The 17,249-nt window shown below is 36.7% G+C and overlaps 1 protein-coding gene across 5 annotated transcripts in view; it reads right to left on the reverse strand.

The window, feature by feature from the left end:
* TMTC2 (transmembrane O-mannosyltransferase targeting cadherins 2) overlaps positions 1–17,249 on the reverse strand; it is a 419,977-nt gene that overhangs the window by 254,872 nt on the left and 147,856 nt on the right. For all 5 annotated transcript variants that reach the window (XM_032182578.1, XM_032182587.1, XM_032182560.1 and 2 more), the window contains exon 3: positions 15,520–16,348. In XM_032182578.1, the coding sequence (XP_032038469.1) occupies positions 15,520–16,348 (829 nt within the window). The remainder of the gene's footprint in view (positions 1–15,519; positions 16,349–17,249) is intronic.

The raw sequence follows: 17,249 nt of genomic DNA on the forward strand, positions 1-17,249 counted from the left end.
CAGATCTCAGGCATTTAACTGCTTTCAAAATGAAAATGAATATAACAAAATTTAACTTCAAAATTTAACTTTTTTTTTTTTTTTCTGAACTATCTCATAGAAACTGAGGATTAAGATTTAAAAAGCCTTAAAAAAGTAAATTGACATATCAAAGCTTCTCCTTGCACCTTCATTCTGAAAGACAAACAATAGTGAGGCAGGAACAATGTTGTCCATTCTAATCTGCCTAGATTTAAGAAGCACATTCTACTGATCAGAAAAATTGAACTTTCAGGTTGCAATTGAGCTATGAAAACAAATCAGAAATGGAAATGAATGTGTGTAAATATCATAATTTAAATAAATCCTTCCCTTTCTACTGAATCAAGAATTATGCTTTTCCATTCAGTGAAATGGAAATTATAAAGCAACAAAGTAAAGTTTCAGAAAAATACACACAGTGCAGAACATATATTTGAACTATTTGATCCAATCATTTTCTTTAAAAAAAAAAAAAAAAAAAACTAGTGAAAAAGATACGAAAAAAGTGATAAAAAATCACTAATGAAAAAGTCATGAAAGATAACCCATCGTATTAAAAGAGGACTCTCCTTCCTACCCATCATCCCCATTTAATCCATGCAATAAGAGACCAAAAATGAGATAATAATAAAAGCTATATGGGAAGTCACAATCTATTAACAAAATATTTTTGCTGGAACAAAGGAAAAAAAAATCCAAATAATATCCCCTATTAAACCACCAAAATATAACCTGATAAACTTTTTAAAATAGTATACCAAGAAAAGGAAAATGCTGTCTTTTTCAATGTATTATGCCATGGGGCAAACAGTGCCTTTTTTAAGTTTTACTTGGAGCAAACATACTTGAAAACTGATGAAACAAAACATAGGATTCAATGTTAAAAATATATATATATAATTTATATATACAATTTTCACAATTCGTATCAACAAATTATTGAAGTTTTTCAATATTGTTCCCACATTAAAACTGTAAAGCTGATTCATAAAATATAAGTTAAAGCAGAAAATGATGAAGGCATCTAAAAACATGAACTAGACTACTACTTGAGTGACAGTGATAAACTACTTGAACAGCTACTGAAATACTTAGGGAACAGCTAAATCGTTCATAATTAAATTCTCAGCAGCCCAAACCAGCAACTCTAGCTCACAGAACAATGCACGTCAAGCCAAAGAAACTTCTACAGAGCTTTATGGGTATTTATACGTTATTTACTATTCTTTAGCATCTGACATTAATAACAGTAGTTCCAGATTGCACTACTCCTCTCAACAATCTCTCTGTATTTCTCCTGACTCTCTATGAAAAAAAAAAAAAAAAAGTTTTCTTTTTCATAAACAAACTTGAGGTGTAAAAAAAAATGCAAAAAGAAAATAGAAAAAAAAAAAGGCTTTCTTTATTATTATTATTTTAATGTCTTTTCCTTTTCTGTCTCTCTCTCTCTTTTTTCTTTTTTTTTTTTTCTTTTTTTTTTTTTTTTTTTTAAATTCTGCAATAGGTCTGCTTTTGTGTTCCTATGTAACAGCCATTAAATAGGCGCTCCTGGACAATATTTATGGTAAAGTACATTAACACAAGGATCTTTAATGTTCAGCTTCACTAGAAAAACAGAATTTGCCTTTGATTTATTTTTTTTTTTTTTGGTTAATTTTGACTAGTACTAATCTCAGTCTTCCCATTTGGAAGGGACAAGAAAGGGGTGCACATAAAACCAAGAACAAAGCAAACAACCCGCTTTATGTAAAACCCCTTGAAGAGAAAGAAGTCCAATTTTGAAAACTATTTCACAATTCCAAACTACAAGAAAAAGCAGTGAGAGTATGCATTTTTGAGTCTAATTCCTAAAGATAATTGTGTTTATTGAATAAAATAGGCTTTTATCTGACAGTCTTTTTAAAGAGTATTTTTGCTTTCCTCCCCCTCCAGATTAAAGAAATGGAGGAGGGGGTTATCATTATATCACTGCCAAAAATGGTGTGGAAAGAGAACTATGGTACTTATCAACACAGTTATCAACACTGAAGAACTGCATAGCAGACGTGCATTAACGAAGCTGTTAGTGTGCCACTGGCTTCTTCATTTTGTGAAAGTAATGTTGACTTGTATCAAAACATGACAGCTTCCACATCAAGCTGATAAACAGTGCAGCTCCTCCATATTCCCCTACAATTTTATGCCTAAACCATCAGGAATTCATAACTTCATGAGAAAGTTATTTCTGTTCCCGTTTACTTTATAGACATAAGATACCAAGGCTTATCAAAGATGATTAAGCTCATGGGCCCAACAGATGCTGCAAAGCTCCAAAGCATCATTCCCACTCAAAACTTTTTGAATTTCCTCACCATTATTAATGCTAGGACTTTTCTTTGGATGATGAAATAATTTAATTGAGTTCCATTTTTACTTTGCTTAAACACTTTCTTCTGTTTCCAGCACTGTCCAAACTGACCTTCCATTTACCTCTCTCTCCTTCCAAGACTAACAAGTCAATTGAAAGATGCCTCCATTTCATATAAGCCAGATCTTCCATTCAGTACACTAATAGTCTTTTCTTGCTAACAGCATCAATATTTGAAATTTACATTGCAGTTGGTGCATTTTTATGTTTTCTTTCACTATGAACTTGTCACATAAGAAAATCAAAGGGAAATAAGTAGTAAAACAGTATGGCAAAAACGAGATTTTTACAATGAGAAAACAGTACAAACTACACTTTCCCACTTTGAAATGTGATGCTTTCCAAGAATTTACATCACAGTTTGACTAATTTTCAGTGTAGGGTTGTTTGTTTGTTTTTAATTATTTATTTTCCTCTGAAATAAGTTACTTTGGTAGTTACCAGTGTAATGGAGTCAAATCTTAAAGATTTAAGATCTTACTTAAGATCTTAAAATAACTATATGGAACAGTTATGAGATTTTACTTCTTTCCAGGTGTTGCTTCTGAGAAATGGCAAAAAAAAAAAAAAAAAAAAAAAAAACACGAAGAAGATTCCATTGGCACTGCCCATACGTAATGTTTTAGAGGGACCAGTTTATACAGAGCTGTCAACATACCAGCCCCATGAACACTAAATTAAATTCTAAAAGTTGGGAGCATAAAATATAACTAAACCCCAAAAGAAATAAACTCTTCACTTTTACTATCAAGTTTTATGTGAATTAACTACTGGAGCATGACAAGCCAGATGACCAGTTTAGGACACTTGGGTTTTGGTTGGGTGGATAGGTGGGGTTTTGGTGTTTTGTTTTGTTTGTTGGTTTGTTTTTACCATGTTCTTAACACTTCTCAATTTTGTACTATAAATTATTACTTTTTGCATATCAGTAAGAAAACCACAGGTTATAAGCACTGACATTGCCACCTCAACCTGCAGCAGACATCGCCACCATGTAGGCAGAAGCGAGTGCAGCAGCACATTATGAAGCTCTCAGCTCTATCGTAAAGGGGAGCAAACAATATTAAAAAATTCTGCAACTTTCACCAAGAAAGTTTCTCTATTCAGTCTTAGCATCTACACCAGATAATTCTAGATCAAATATTTACAAACTGAATCATTCATTTTACCACCTACTTAAAGCTCTGAATTAATAGCTGAAAGCCATGTATTCGTTATACTGGAAGCACTGGACCGCTGTTATGGTTAAAGACTGTTCAAAAATTAGAGAATTTTGTGGAACAACAGAAGATGTGTCAGTAAAAATAAACTTAATGTAGAACGTGGCTTGCATAGAAACAACATTTTTTTTTTGTGCTCAAGTATATGCTTTTAAAGTAGGTAAATTGCTGCTATCACATTCAGCTCCCTCCTGCTGATATTACGGGTACTAAATTAGAAATTTAAAAAGGTATATTCTGCTCCCAGCTCTGCTGCTGATCTGTTGTTCACATGTGTTGTTCAGGAAGCTTCACCTCCTGATGCCTTTCCATTTTTATTCTTGACATTTGTTACTCATTCATTAGTTGCAAGCTTTTCCTGCCAAGGCTTGTGTCTCACTACGGGTTTGTACAGTGCCTACCACAACAACACAGCTAGACACTAATGGAACGTAAATGCATGACAGCCTCTAGAGGAATGAAGTAAAGGAAGAAGAGGAAGTGTTCTTGTAATATAGAAGAGAGATGTACGGAACATTTCTCCATATAATTAGTATTCTCATAAAATGAGGGCCAAGAAAACTAAGTTATTTAGTTTAAACACTGTGGGAACCATTGATATTTGCATTTGCATTTTATATTTTGGTCTACGTTCTTAACTTCTGTTAAGGGGTCATCCTTCCCAAAACACATTTGGGAGCAGACAAGGGTCCCCAAGTGAAATCTGAGATTCTTTGAGGAGTTCCAAGTGCAGTCTGCTTCACAGGAAAGAAGTTGAAATATTAAGACCAATGTTTGTTAATAGAAAATTCATCTGACTGAAGAAAAAAAGGCTGAGATTTTGCAACAGAGGCCATCCATGGCTGTCAACAAGATCACAAATATCCAGGACTTTGCTGGAATAACACATGACGAGAGAGCACAGTACTAGTTACCCAATTCACATTTTAAAGTTTATATTCATAGCTATAAAGAATAACACCTTTTCCTCCTTGTCGAAAGGTTAGATTCATCAGCAGTTTATGGCTTTTTTTTTTTCTTCTTCTTTCAAGGGTACTACTAAGGAAAGTAGAGTGGTGCTTCAGCCTTTAACATTCACATTTCATCAGGCAATCACTTTGTTCTAGATGGGGAAAGAGTTTCACCAATGGAGGTAAAATAGATTTCCTGAATAAAAAGTATAAAAGCTCAGTTGCACTCACTAAAAAAAGTCAATGAAGAGAGCTCCACATTTAAGGAAGGTTTCTTACAATACAGACCCTCTATATCTCACAGACACATTCAGCAGATCCGTTAGGTAATGCTTGTTAAGTGGTTCAAGCACAGAAAAGTTCACATAAGCACTAGAGGTTACTACTTTAGAAGTTGAACAGGTTTCGCGTAAGTTCTGCTAAGAGAATATTATAGTTCATACAAGCTATTTCTGTTTTTCCTATTATTCCTAAGAAATAATGAGTTTGTCAAAATATGCCACAAATTCATCCATATAATTTACAATGTTGTTCCTACAAAAACTTCACTTGTTAACAGACACACTTTGATCAAGTTACCTCATTTTCTTAACAGCAGAAGTGCCCTGTTTCTTTTTCCTAAAGGGATAAATGGTTTCTATGTACCCATAATTTATGAGTTTAATCTACTTTATGTATTGATTTTTTTTTTTTTTACAGTAGGTACACAGTAATGTTGAAGCAGATTGTAGTAGAGATTTACCACCTCCTAACCATTATATATTATTCTTCTTTTTATTAAGAGTGTTATTTACATCATTTGTTCAATACTTCATTTGTTGATCAATTCCAGGGCTTTTCAAATGACAGCAGGTGAAAGAAAAACACAACTGAAAACTATGCAGAGCTCTGAAAGCTCTCCAGCACCCCGTCAACATGGGTACTGAACCTACTGAATTTTGGCAGGCAGTGCTTCGGATTTGTTTCTTAGCTCTGAAACCCTGATGCAAACGGGTATGAATGTATGACATCTTTAACCACGTTCAACACCACTGTCCAATATATGCGTTCCTCTTGCAATGTTACAGAAAATTAACTTTTTCTCCTCAAAGGATAGAACAGTGGCTCTGTCAGTTCAACAAAATCCTGAGATGATGTCAAACAGCTGGTAAGGAGGGACTGCTCTCAGGCTTCTCCATTTGCTCTGTTTAGTCTAGAGCATGGATCCCTCGTTCTCTCTAGGACATACTTGCAGATTTCAGTAATCCAATTAGCTTTAACAAGCCTAATATCAAGTGTGTGAGGGCTCTGCAACCTGACTGAACGTTAAATATCACATTAATGGAGTCTTCAGGGAGCACCCAGAATAATGGAAGCATCAAATAAAAGTGGGAGGTCTATGCAGAAATTCCCACTTCTCCTAGACACACCTACTCACTACAAATGATAGACTGCTTTATGAAGAAATTGTCACCAGTACCTTTGTTTGAGGTGCCAAGGGATAAAATGCACTTTCTTACTGTTTTTAGTTCTAGTGTAAAATGTTTTTAGGGTAACATTATAGAAATGTTTGACAGCAGAGCTTCCCCTGAGTGTTATTCAACAGACAAGTTCAAGAAGAAACACGCTTCCCAGCCACGCATCTACCACCCTCCTTCCCATTTAGTTCAGCCTTGTCCACTTGTATGCCATCCTGTCCCTCATGCTACAGCAATTCTTGGGAAGGCAATGATGAATCAGTTGACCCAAGTTAGAAAAAAAAAAAAAAAAAAAAAGTGAGAAAACATGAATTACATGAATTATGCTACCCTTAATATCTAATCCAGTCACTTTTCTTATTCACTGCAAAGCCCGATGACACTTTTGTTTGCATAGCTTTGTTAGCTACGTGCACTGCAAGTGTGTGAACACAGCAAATAAGCCATATCACAAAGCTTCACAAGGGTCAGGAACTAATCAGTGAACCAGGGCTGACCCAGAGCTCTCATGATATAATGAATTGTACTTTGTAGGGGGGGATGTGCTCAAATTGTTCTAGTGAGAGGGGACCAGAGGACCAGGAAAATAAAAGTGGAAGAGGAGAACTCTGGCACCCCAGACACGTCAGGATCAGCCCTGAGGAACACTTCCAAGCACTAAACTGACTTAGGCAAAAACTTGACAGTGTACTATATTTGACAAATTATATAACTTTTAAAACAGCAGGCGTGATTCTAAAAAAAAAAATCATCTATGACACATTTCAAAATTATCACTTATGTCCCAAGTGGTGAGCTGTAAGCCAGATGCCTACAGAAATGGAAGAGTGTGCTTAGCTGACTGAAATGACAGCCCTGGTTCTTAAGGCTAAAAGTAGATGGGTTGTGTCTGCTCACTTCCAGGAAAGGGTAACAGGGAGGACAATATCCTGGGAACATGCCAGAGAAGCCACAGGAGGGCTGGCATTTATCAGATCAAGAGAATTGTAAGAGTAGTCAAATTAGACTTGTCAGACTTGGAAAGGCAATATAGTTCGTATCTAGGAAGCAGGCTTCTATACAACACTAAAGTGGGTCTTGTTTGCTTGTTTTCAAATCACATACTAAGGCATGACAGAACCTGTGAAACTTCACCATCCAATAAACATCCATACTGGTATGGAAATATGGATGGCATGGAAGAAGGTGGATCATAAAGTGACCTAATTCATCTTTAGCCAGTAATGAAACTAAGGAAAGAGACTAAAATGATTCACTAGCATTCCTAATGAACCCATATTCTATATATCTTCTGTGTGCTGAGAACTGACAGAAAAGTTCAGTGTGCTACAGCACCCAAGCAAAAACAACGAAAGGATGCTGAGCACTCAGTTCCTCTATTTTGAGATCTTTTCTGTAGTTTCAAACAAAACTAAATTTGAACCTTCTGCACATCCTGTAAGTGCATCAGCCATCAGCTAATTTTTGCATGAATGCAGAGCTGGCAGAAATGACACTCCAAGTCCAAGTGTTGAATAAAACACTTGGTTATAAAGGAAAGGGAGTGGGGAAAAAAATTGATTTTACACTGCCAGGAAAGGCATAAAGAGACGTCAGAATGCATGTAAATTACTGTTACATTGACATTAAAGGTTGGTTTCTCTACTAGACTTATGTAATAGGACCTCAGTGTGAACTGGTATGAAATCCACCATGAGTAGGAAAATGAAGATAAGTAACCCATGCTGAGAATCAGCATGTAAAGAAAAATTTTCCACAGCTGACGTATTTTGAAAAGAAGGTAAAATAATGGAACAACTGGGTGAGTATCTAATGCATTTAAACAAACATGCTCAGCTTGAGAAACAATCTGGATAATCTCACTTTCCTCTAATTCTTTCCGTCCAGAATAATCAAGGTAGGTCCATAGCACATGAATATGGAAGTCCCAGCCCTTAACCATACTGGAAAAAAATGTATTAGTTTTTGGCCAAAAAAAAAGACTGAACTTAATCCAATACACATAATATTATACCAACAAAACCAAACAGTCAAACAAACAAACAAACAAACAAACAAAAAACAACACACACAAAAACATCTTGCCAAAGCTAATCCCTCCTTGACCAGGGGTGGGTTTATTTGCATTGCAGTTTAGCAGAGATGAGTTTGTTGAATGATTTTGCAGAGCACCTCTGGAAAGGCGGGGGAAGAAGTAACAGCCTGATGAGTCCATGTCTCAAAACAGGGTAACAAGAGTCCATGTCTCAGAATTGTTTATTTCTTTAAATTCTTAGTATATGCAAAGGAAAAAAAAAAAAAAAAAAAAAAAAAAAAGTCTAGCTAGTCATTAATAACAGATTCTCTTCTTACCCCCTGCTATTTAGGATTCACAGATCAGAGGTGTTGTTGGACTATGCTAAAGGAAACAAACAAAAAAAAAAAACAACACATATATATACTATGCTTGTTTCCAGTCCTCTACAGACACAAAGGAAGAATATTGAGCTTTCTGGTATCCTGCTGAAGGAGAAGCAGATATCCCACAGTGACTTGGGTTTCAAAGGAAATTACAGCACTGCTGAAGAACTGAAAGACAGAATACTGTCACTGGAGAATAAATTCAGGCTTTGAACTGAAGTTTAAACCACTTTCCTTCAGCTCTCCAACATATTTAGCATAACCAGACTGTTTTGCTGAGGCTGGGTTGCCTGCGGGATACTCAAATGCTCCAGATAACTATGGCTGTTTCCCAAACAACTTACTAATGGCCATTCCTTCTACACTTTCTCATTGTCCAGGGCAGCAGTACCACCCATTTACAGAGCCCTGCACTATATTCAGTCTACTATTTTTATTTAACTTACAAACAATTCCATGCAATTCACTTACTAAGCTTTCTCTTTTAAAGCTGTTAAGACTGGCAGACAGAAAAAGTATTTTCTATTTATTTTGAGAAGTCTGAAACATCCTGTACAACATTTATCCATGAAATTCTGACATTTTGTCAGGGAAAAACAAACAAACAAGCAAAAAAACAAAAACAAACAAAAAAAAAACAAACAAACAAAAAACCCACCAAATTGGCCACAGTATATCCTATTTAATTTATATACAACAACAGCAGAACTGTATAGACATAGAAATTTATATATTGCTAATGATATTTTAAAATGTATTACTATTGCCTTTGATTTTTTTTTTTTTTTTTACTTATGTAAGATAATTTAATTATTGTGTGTGTTTCCATGTAGTACAGGAGCCAGTACATGGGTTATTACTGATGGCTGGAAACACATGACAAAAGTTATACTTCTTTTACAGTAATTTCTTCTTTAAAATAAATAAATAAATAGCCAAAGTTGAGTTTCTGAGAAAGGCTGAAAATAATAATAGAAGTCAGGGAAAATAAACATGCAAAACTTTGTCAAAAGATTAAATACCAGAGCATTTTGGTGAAGGTGCTCTTAATAAACACATTCAAAGAAGGCCATACCTTAAAACATTTCTTCTCCTTTCATCTCCTATAAATATATTAATAATCATGATATTAAAGATATAAAGATAGTTATAATCATGGAAAATATGGGTTTAATGCACCCTTTTTACTTGAAGGAAATATTCCTTCTTCACCCAGTTTATTACAAGATGTTATAACTACTTTCCTCATTGCACTATTAGTTGCTATTTTCATTGTCTGTTGAAGGAGGAAGATGGGACTGCTTACTGACAGCTACTCTGTTAGCAAAGAATTATTTTTTAAGAGCAGATAAGGATAACAGCAGCAAGCTGTCAAATCAGATGGAAACAGCTTCTAGTATTTCCTTCCAGCCAAGTGCACAGAACCAGAGCACACAAGCTCTATGCTTACAGGCACGGATTTTTATTTATTTATTTTATATCACAGGAACAACTCTTGGGTGAGCAAAATTTGGGTACTTTTTCAAAAAAATTTAAACTGGGGACAAAATTAACTCATGAGTTGTTGTTTTGTTTTTGCTATATTTGCACTTAAAAAAATTTCTAAATTAAATATGTTTGATTGCTGCATTAGTAACACCAAACTAAAGAGGAACTTAACCCTTCAAATGATTCAATGTGGATAAAAAAAATTGAAATTTGTTATTTTGAAACATATTAAATACAAAGTATTTTTTGCCATTCAGATGAAAAGACAAGCATACTGATGCATAGATGAGATGACATGAGCTAAACTTATCTTTAAAAATTTAAAAATTCCTGAAATGTATTTAGACGATGGCATTACAGCAAACTAAACTCCAAACTAATAACACAAAATGGAATGTAAACTATACATGGTATAAAAATACAATTAGTACCTCTTATGACTACTCAAATGAGTATATAGCTACTCTGTATTTTTTTTTTCAACTGAGAAGTTTGACAATGGCTGAATTCAGACTCATGTTGACAGTCACATGCATGTACAGAGGCAGTCCTTACCAATCCTATGCTAAATTAATGATAAGAAATGAAACAAACAAAAAGGTAATCACCCATGAAGTTCCAAGTTTTAGTTCCAACTAAAACTGACCAAGGTTGAATGCAATAAATAAAATAAAAAGCAAAGCAAGTTCTACAAATCTTCTACACGTGCAAATATAGTGGGATGAGGCAGAAAGAGGAAAGTAGGATAGGTAAGAAGCACTGTGGTCAAGAAGAGTATTTCATGATTAGAATATCTTCTGAAAACATTAAGCACAATTGAAAAATTCATACTGAGAAGAACTGAAGTAGAGGAAAGAATGGAAAGATAGAAAGTAATAGGCTCTATATTTGTATGGAACAACATATATACTCTTCTATGTCAACACCATGTCTTGGTCTTAACTACTGCCTGCTGAGAACAACATGATGATAGATGTTTAAAAGCAAAAGTGTCCTGAATGATTTTGCCAGGAAGGATTTTTTGGTTTTAAGTCTTCATGTTAATCACATATCAAGAAGATCTATACAATTTGACTCCATCATTGGAGTTAATTTTAACAAAACTTAACCCACTCACTTCAACTTTGTTTTCATGCAACAGATATTAAAGATATTTTTTGTATGTTTGTTTGTTTTCTGCAGAATAAAAATGACTATAATCAGGAGGCCCAGTTTTTATCATAACAGAAAAACTGATTCAGGAAAGGACTATAGCACACATTCAAGTCCCACTAACCTGCCCAAGATGTTTCATTAATACCAATATGCAATGGAACAAGGACAAACATCTGAGCAACATGCAAAGCTAGTTCTGAACGCAAAAGTGGTAATGCCAACTTCAGTCAATGACACAAATCCAGGGCTTATCAGACCAGGTGTGGGCACCACGATAATGCAATAATACTGCTTCTGGGAGAATCTCTTTCCTGTTACATATCGCATTGCAAAAACAGTAGTCACATATATGAATTTAGTAAGACTTGAATACATTGTTGAAATTAAGCATCCACTGAGGAACACTACACCATTTGGTATAGCAGGTTAAGTAGCTTCAGGAAAGATCTTCAAAGTTCACTTACAAATTTCATGGTAAAAAACAGAAGACTAAAAGTGACTAAAATTTCATCAGTAAATATGATTAAGCAATGGATATCTCTGCAGCATTCTAACAGCCTAAGCCTCTCTGTTATTTTCTATTTCTTTACTCAGTGCCTTTAACAGTACAACAAACATATCTGAACATCAAAGATCATTATGATAGGGACTCCAAGGTACAACATGGCCTCGAAGTAAAAGACAATGCTTTTTGAAGCCTACTCTTGGTGCTAAAGAGAAAACTTTAGCTAACAAGATGCAATGCCATTATAATTTCATATTAAACACAAGGTAACTATCAGCATAGAATGACTCACAGTCTAATTGGAAAAGATGTGACAGCTACCACCCATTTTTAACTTTGTGGTTTGTTTTTACATTTTGGGAGGCTTCCTTCATTATAAAAGAACACTCAAATAACATTAACTGCTTTACATCAGTTTGGCTGCTCATTAAGCTGAAGGTAGCAGAGAGAAACACTTGCGCCTTTCCCTCCCTTGTGTCAAAACATGCATACAACCACTTCAGGATCTATAAACTGCATTAATCAACCCTGTCTATTTTTCCCCCAAGTGCTAAGAAATCATAAGGAGGCAAGGCTCAGATCACTTTAAAGATATTTGAAATACTAGCCATAACCACCAGAGCAGTAGATGAACAAGTCTGGTAAGAGATGCAGCCGTGGAATCCCCAGTCCCCCTCCTAACTCCCTCAGGTGCTGGGAGCTGAGCACCAGCCTGGGGATGTGCAGGGCCTTGGGGCAGCCTCACCAGGGCCTGCCCAGCTGACATGGAGTATTTTTGCTTATTTGGTTTAGAGGTTGGGCTGTTGTGCTTTTTTTTTTTTTTCTTTGACAGATGAAATGAGCAATACACCCTGCTTTTGAGCATTTTTCCACACTGCCAGTGATTGACAAAAGCAGCCCGGAAAAATGTAGCCTGGAGAAAGGCCGCAGCTGCCTGCAGAGGCCGGAGGTCTCACCTGGGGCAGAACACTGCTCCCTGCCTGCATGGCCTGCAGGGTCCCAGCAGCTGGCAAAACAACAGCGCTGGCAAAGCACTTAACGCAAATTTCTTCACCGAGGATAAGAAGCCACTAAGCAACTTTGTCTGACAGTCCCACAGCAGCAGAGGAGATTAGATTCTGACACACACTGCAACACAGAAGACTTGATTATAAACCAGCACCACACGAGATAACTCCCTTTCCAAAGCTGCCTGCTGGCACCAGCACACGGATGCACCTGTGCTAGCAGCTTGCCCCTTGTGCAACCTTGTTAGCTTGGCATGTATTAGCCTGGCACATATTAGCCTGGCACATCAGCTCAAGGCCATCGCATGGCGGCATCCAGTCAGGCCAGAGCACAGATGGATCTGGAATGAAACATTCTGCTCCCTGCTTCAACAAAACTGATCTTCCCAGAGTCCTACTTCTTTATCAGTTCCTAGAGAGGAGTTCTTGAAGGGGTCCCTCTCTTCACTTTCGCCTGTGATAGAAGAAGCTTTTGTCCAGAAGCTCCTGAGAGAAGGGAGGAGCAGCGGAGCCTGCAGGGAGAAGGACCTCGCAGCTCAAAATGATCAGAAATGAGAAAATACTCATGAGGAAAAATGGCTGCGAGATGAGGAAAACAGAGAAATGAGGAGTGGCAACCTCTTCTTAGTAACCTAAAAGTAAGGAAAACACTTCTCCACCATACCACTTGACTGAACAGTCCACTGTCTTTCTGTATGAATAGCCTATTTATCACTAACATTCAAAAAAATAAAAAAAAGGAGGCAAACAAAAATAAATTGTTTTTTCTATGTCAACCTTATTTAGTTACTGAAGTGTAGTGTGAATTGTTGATCTCTTAATGCTTTGGCTAGATTGGCAGCCAGTCTAGTCCAGTCAGGCTTGCCTGATGGTATGAGAAATAGAAAATACAATTAGCATAGTCACAGCCAGGGATAATCTAGGAAGTATTCACAGTAATGAATAGAGTTGGGTGACAGGTTGCTTTAGCTGGGAGTTTCTGATACCCAGCTTTGTTACAATGTGTGTGGGCTAGTAAATATTCAACAGAAGTTTAACAGGATATTTTAAGGGGATTTACAGTCAGCTTAGTCATGTCTGTATCACCATACTGACATGCTGTCTTTGCTTTTGCATATATTACATTAATGTCAGCTTATATGGCAGGAAACCAGACAATCATATATACATTAGTCTGCACATACTAAGATGTGTATGACGAAAATAGCTCGCCTTGTCTCCTGGGAGTGCACTATACAACGGTCTGATTTCCAGACAACACTGCAGCCAATCCTAAAAAAAAAACTAGAATTTATTTTTTATCACAAAAAATTGGCTCAAAGCAAGCAGACAACTACTAATGCAGTCTGGGATATCTGGGCATCCCCAACGAGAATAAAAAAAGGAACATATGCTAACTCTAATCTTTTAATACACACTCTTTTCTTTCCAAGGAATGCCAACTTTTTAATGCAAGATTTACATTGTCACTAAATTGGTAAGTCTCACTCACTGCATCATATCAGTGTGGCATGCTGTCTTGCTGTTCAGTTCCTTCTCATGTCTTGCCCTCATGCACTCGACTAAGTTTTAGAAATAAAAAAAAGTAACAAAAATTGGACATGCTTGTTCACACTTAATAAAAAGTCACTTACTGCAGCAACAAATTTAATAATTTTAACTAGATTTTTACCTAGGGCAATAAAGCACAAAAAGAAGAGTTACAAAGTCAGACTGATGATTGACAAGCTACTCTAATGCTGCTTTGCAAGGCATCTCATCTGCCAAATCCACTTTTATGCTCCCTATCAGCTCACAGTAACATCTGCATTTGCCTCTTATCATCACAGCTGTTAGACTATGCCATGATATAAGTGTCTAACCAAAGTGCACAGCTCTGTCAGCAGATGACTTTGCAATCATATAATGGGCTTTTGAGCAGAGAACTGGAAAAACCCGCATGATATGCTCAAGCACTGTCAAATTTTTCTTTCATAGACAGGCAAAGCAATCAATGATCCCTTCTCACTTCTGATGAATTGTGAATAACGAAGGCTTAGTCAATGCCTACATGGCACTCACAGGTGGTATTTTGACTGTTCTCACGTAAACTTGCTCATGTGCCAAGAGCAGTACAGCCAAGGCAGCTCAGGATCCCAGCTGGATCTGCTGTATATGCTGAAACCACAGAGCCGCAGCCAAACATTGCTACCAATCCCTACACTAACCAGTTTACTGCCAGTTTGGATGTGTTTACACTAGCTGCAGTCACATTTCATTAGAGCACAGATACAACCTTGGAAAGAAGTAGCTGGGCAATGTTACCAATGGCTGACATTTATATATTAACATGAAGGCACACGTACTTGACAATAATTCTTTACAGGGCTTGAATGCGGGAGGAACCACAGTCATTTCCTAGGCTGAATAGTATGACCTCATTTCCTCATTTTTATTATGTAGCATTGACGTTATTTGCGTCAGACAAAATTAAAAAAAAAAAAATAGCGACTCCTTAATGTTGTCCCTGCCTACTTTTTATATCTTCTGTTCATAGCAAACAGAACATTCAGTGAACATTTGAAAAAAACTCCATTAGGGCGATGGATACCAAGCTCCAAATGGAAAATTACCAGGGTGGAGCCTGTAATAATCATATTCCATCTTTAATGCCAAAATAAAGAACTAAGATCAATGAAAAAGTAATTGTCCTCTTACCTTTGGGTCTCACTTTCTGCGTGTTAATGCCAAACCTGTGGCACCTAATCAAAACACTTTCATCCTTTTTCTCATTTTTACTGAAGCATATACTGCTTTAGACAGACATTTCCTGAAGCATCTTCTTCAGAAACAGTTAACGAAATCAGACAATTCAAAGGCAAAGACAGACAGGAAGAAATGAAACATTCACCATAAATAGCAAAAATTACCTTTAGCAGGGTTTACTTTTATCCCTGACCTATACAGCATCTCCTCATTCTGCCAGTCCCCATTCCTGACAACAGTCTTGAGTCCATAGAAAACAATTAATGCAGCAGTGGAACAAAAGACCAAGTTCTTCAGAAAGCGCTTTTGGGCTTTGACATAAAGGGCCCTGACACCTACTGTAACCAGCAGGCAGAAGCCCATACTAGGAACATACAGCACACGCTCTGCTATTACAAAGCCAACATAGAAAAATAGGTTTGTGGCAGGAACAAAGGGCACTATTAACAAAGACAGAGACAGAATGACAATGTTCTCAGTTGAAGGAAGCTGCAGTTTCTGAATTTCATGCCTTTTTATGCCATTCTCTTCCTTTGATGCGAAGCTCGACTTCCCCTCCAGTGTCTTATATTCCACCTCTGAGTGACAGCTATGCCCATTAGCATTCTGTTTGCCATTCATTAAACTTCTCCCATTGCATTCTCTCTCGTTGCCAGAGCCCTTCAAGCTAAAGTAGGCGAGGAGGAGGAGTCCAGCATAGAAGGCCACAGTGTGTAGATTCCTCCAGTCGCTGACTGCTTTCAGAAGAGGCACGGCATCCATGGACCAGTCAAAGCTGAGGGTGTCTGGGCAAAGCAACAGCCAGAGATTCTTGGTCGGCAGGTAAAGGAATGTGAGTGTTCGCGTGAGAAAACTGTCCGAGTCAGCTGCTGGATTGTCAGAATTTGAGAAACTTGGGGGCTTGTTACCCATCCAGTATAAGCGGACACCCAGCAGTGCAGTCCCCCAGGAGGTCAATAATCCAATGCTGAAGAAGAGGCTTAAATTCTTCCTCTGAAATAAAGAAAATAAAGAATCATGAGTATAAATTGACACCAGCTATACCAGGTATTTAAATCATAATTCTTTTTAAATCATAAACAAACAAACAAACAAAAAAACAATAAATATCTCATACAACTGTTGGTGGTTTTCGTTGTTTGATTTTTTTTCCTTGTAATAAAACTCAGGTATTGTAAGTCTGATGTTTGGCTCAAAAAATGTTGATGTTGACCATAAACTAAAAGAACAAGCTCTTCCATTTGAACTGTATCAAGGCTGTACCAGAATCAAGCCTTGAGATCTTAGGGCTGTCAGTCCTTGCTTAAGATTTCCCCAAAGTAACTGAATAATGCTCTGAAAATTCTTTATTTTAGAGTAATTTACGTAACCTTACAATGGTTTCCACATAACCTCCCAAATCCTTTCTTTGTTTCTGGTTATGGCTAAAACAACGGTTTGCCTCAACTCAATTTGAAATTTAAAGACTTTTTCAGTTTAATTCTCCCTAATGAACATCTTTCCTAAAGTACTATCTTATGTATTACGTCTAACAAATACACTTTCCAAGAAGGCAAGACACGAAAACAGACACAGATTCCATGTTTAGGTCTTTCTTTCTAATTAATTACAATGATCATCTGGAGTCTTCAGATGTGCCTGTTACATAAAGCTCCATTTCATTTTGCATCTCACAGCCAAATTTTTTTTTTTTTTTTCTTGAAGCACACCATATTAAACCACTGCTTTAAAACCTTTCACATCTTTATACCCATCTAAATAACAATATGTGAAGCATTCAGATGTCTCCGCCTACTCATGTCATCATACAAGCAGCTCTAAGAACTGCCACTTATTTATGGAATAACTCAATATTTGCCAGCTGGAGCTGCTTGTCAGGCTCTCCCCTTCCCCA

The sequence above is a fragment of the Aythya fuligula genome, chromosome 1 (assembly GCF_009819795.1).
Source record: "Aythya fuligula isolate bAytFul2 chromosome 1, bAytFul2.pri, whole genome shotgun sequence".
NCBI lineage: Eukaryota > Metazoa > Chordata > Aves > Anseriformes > Anatidae > Aythya > Aythya fuligula.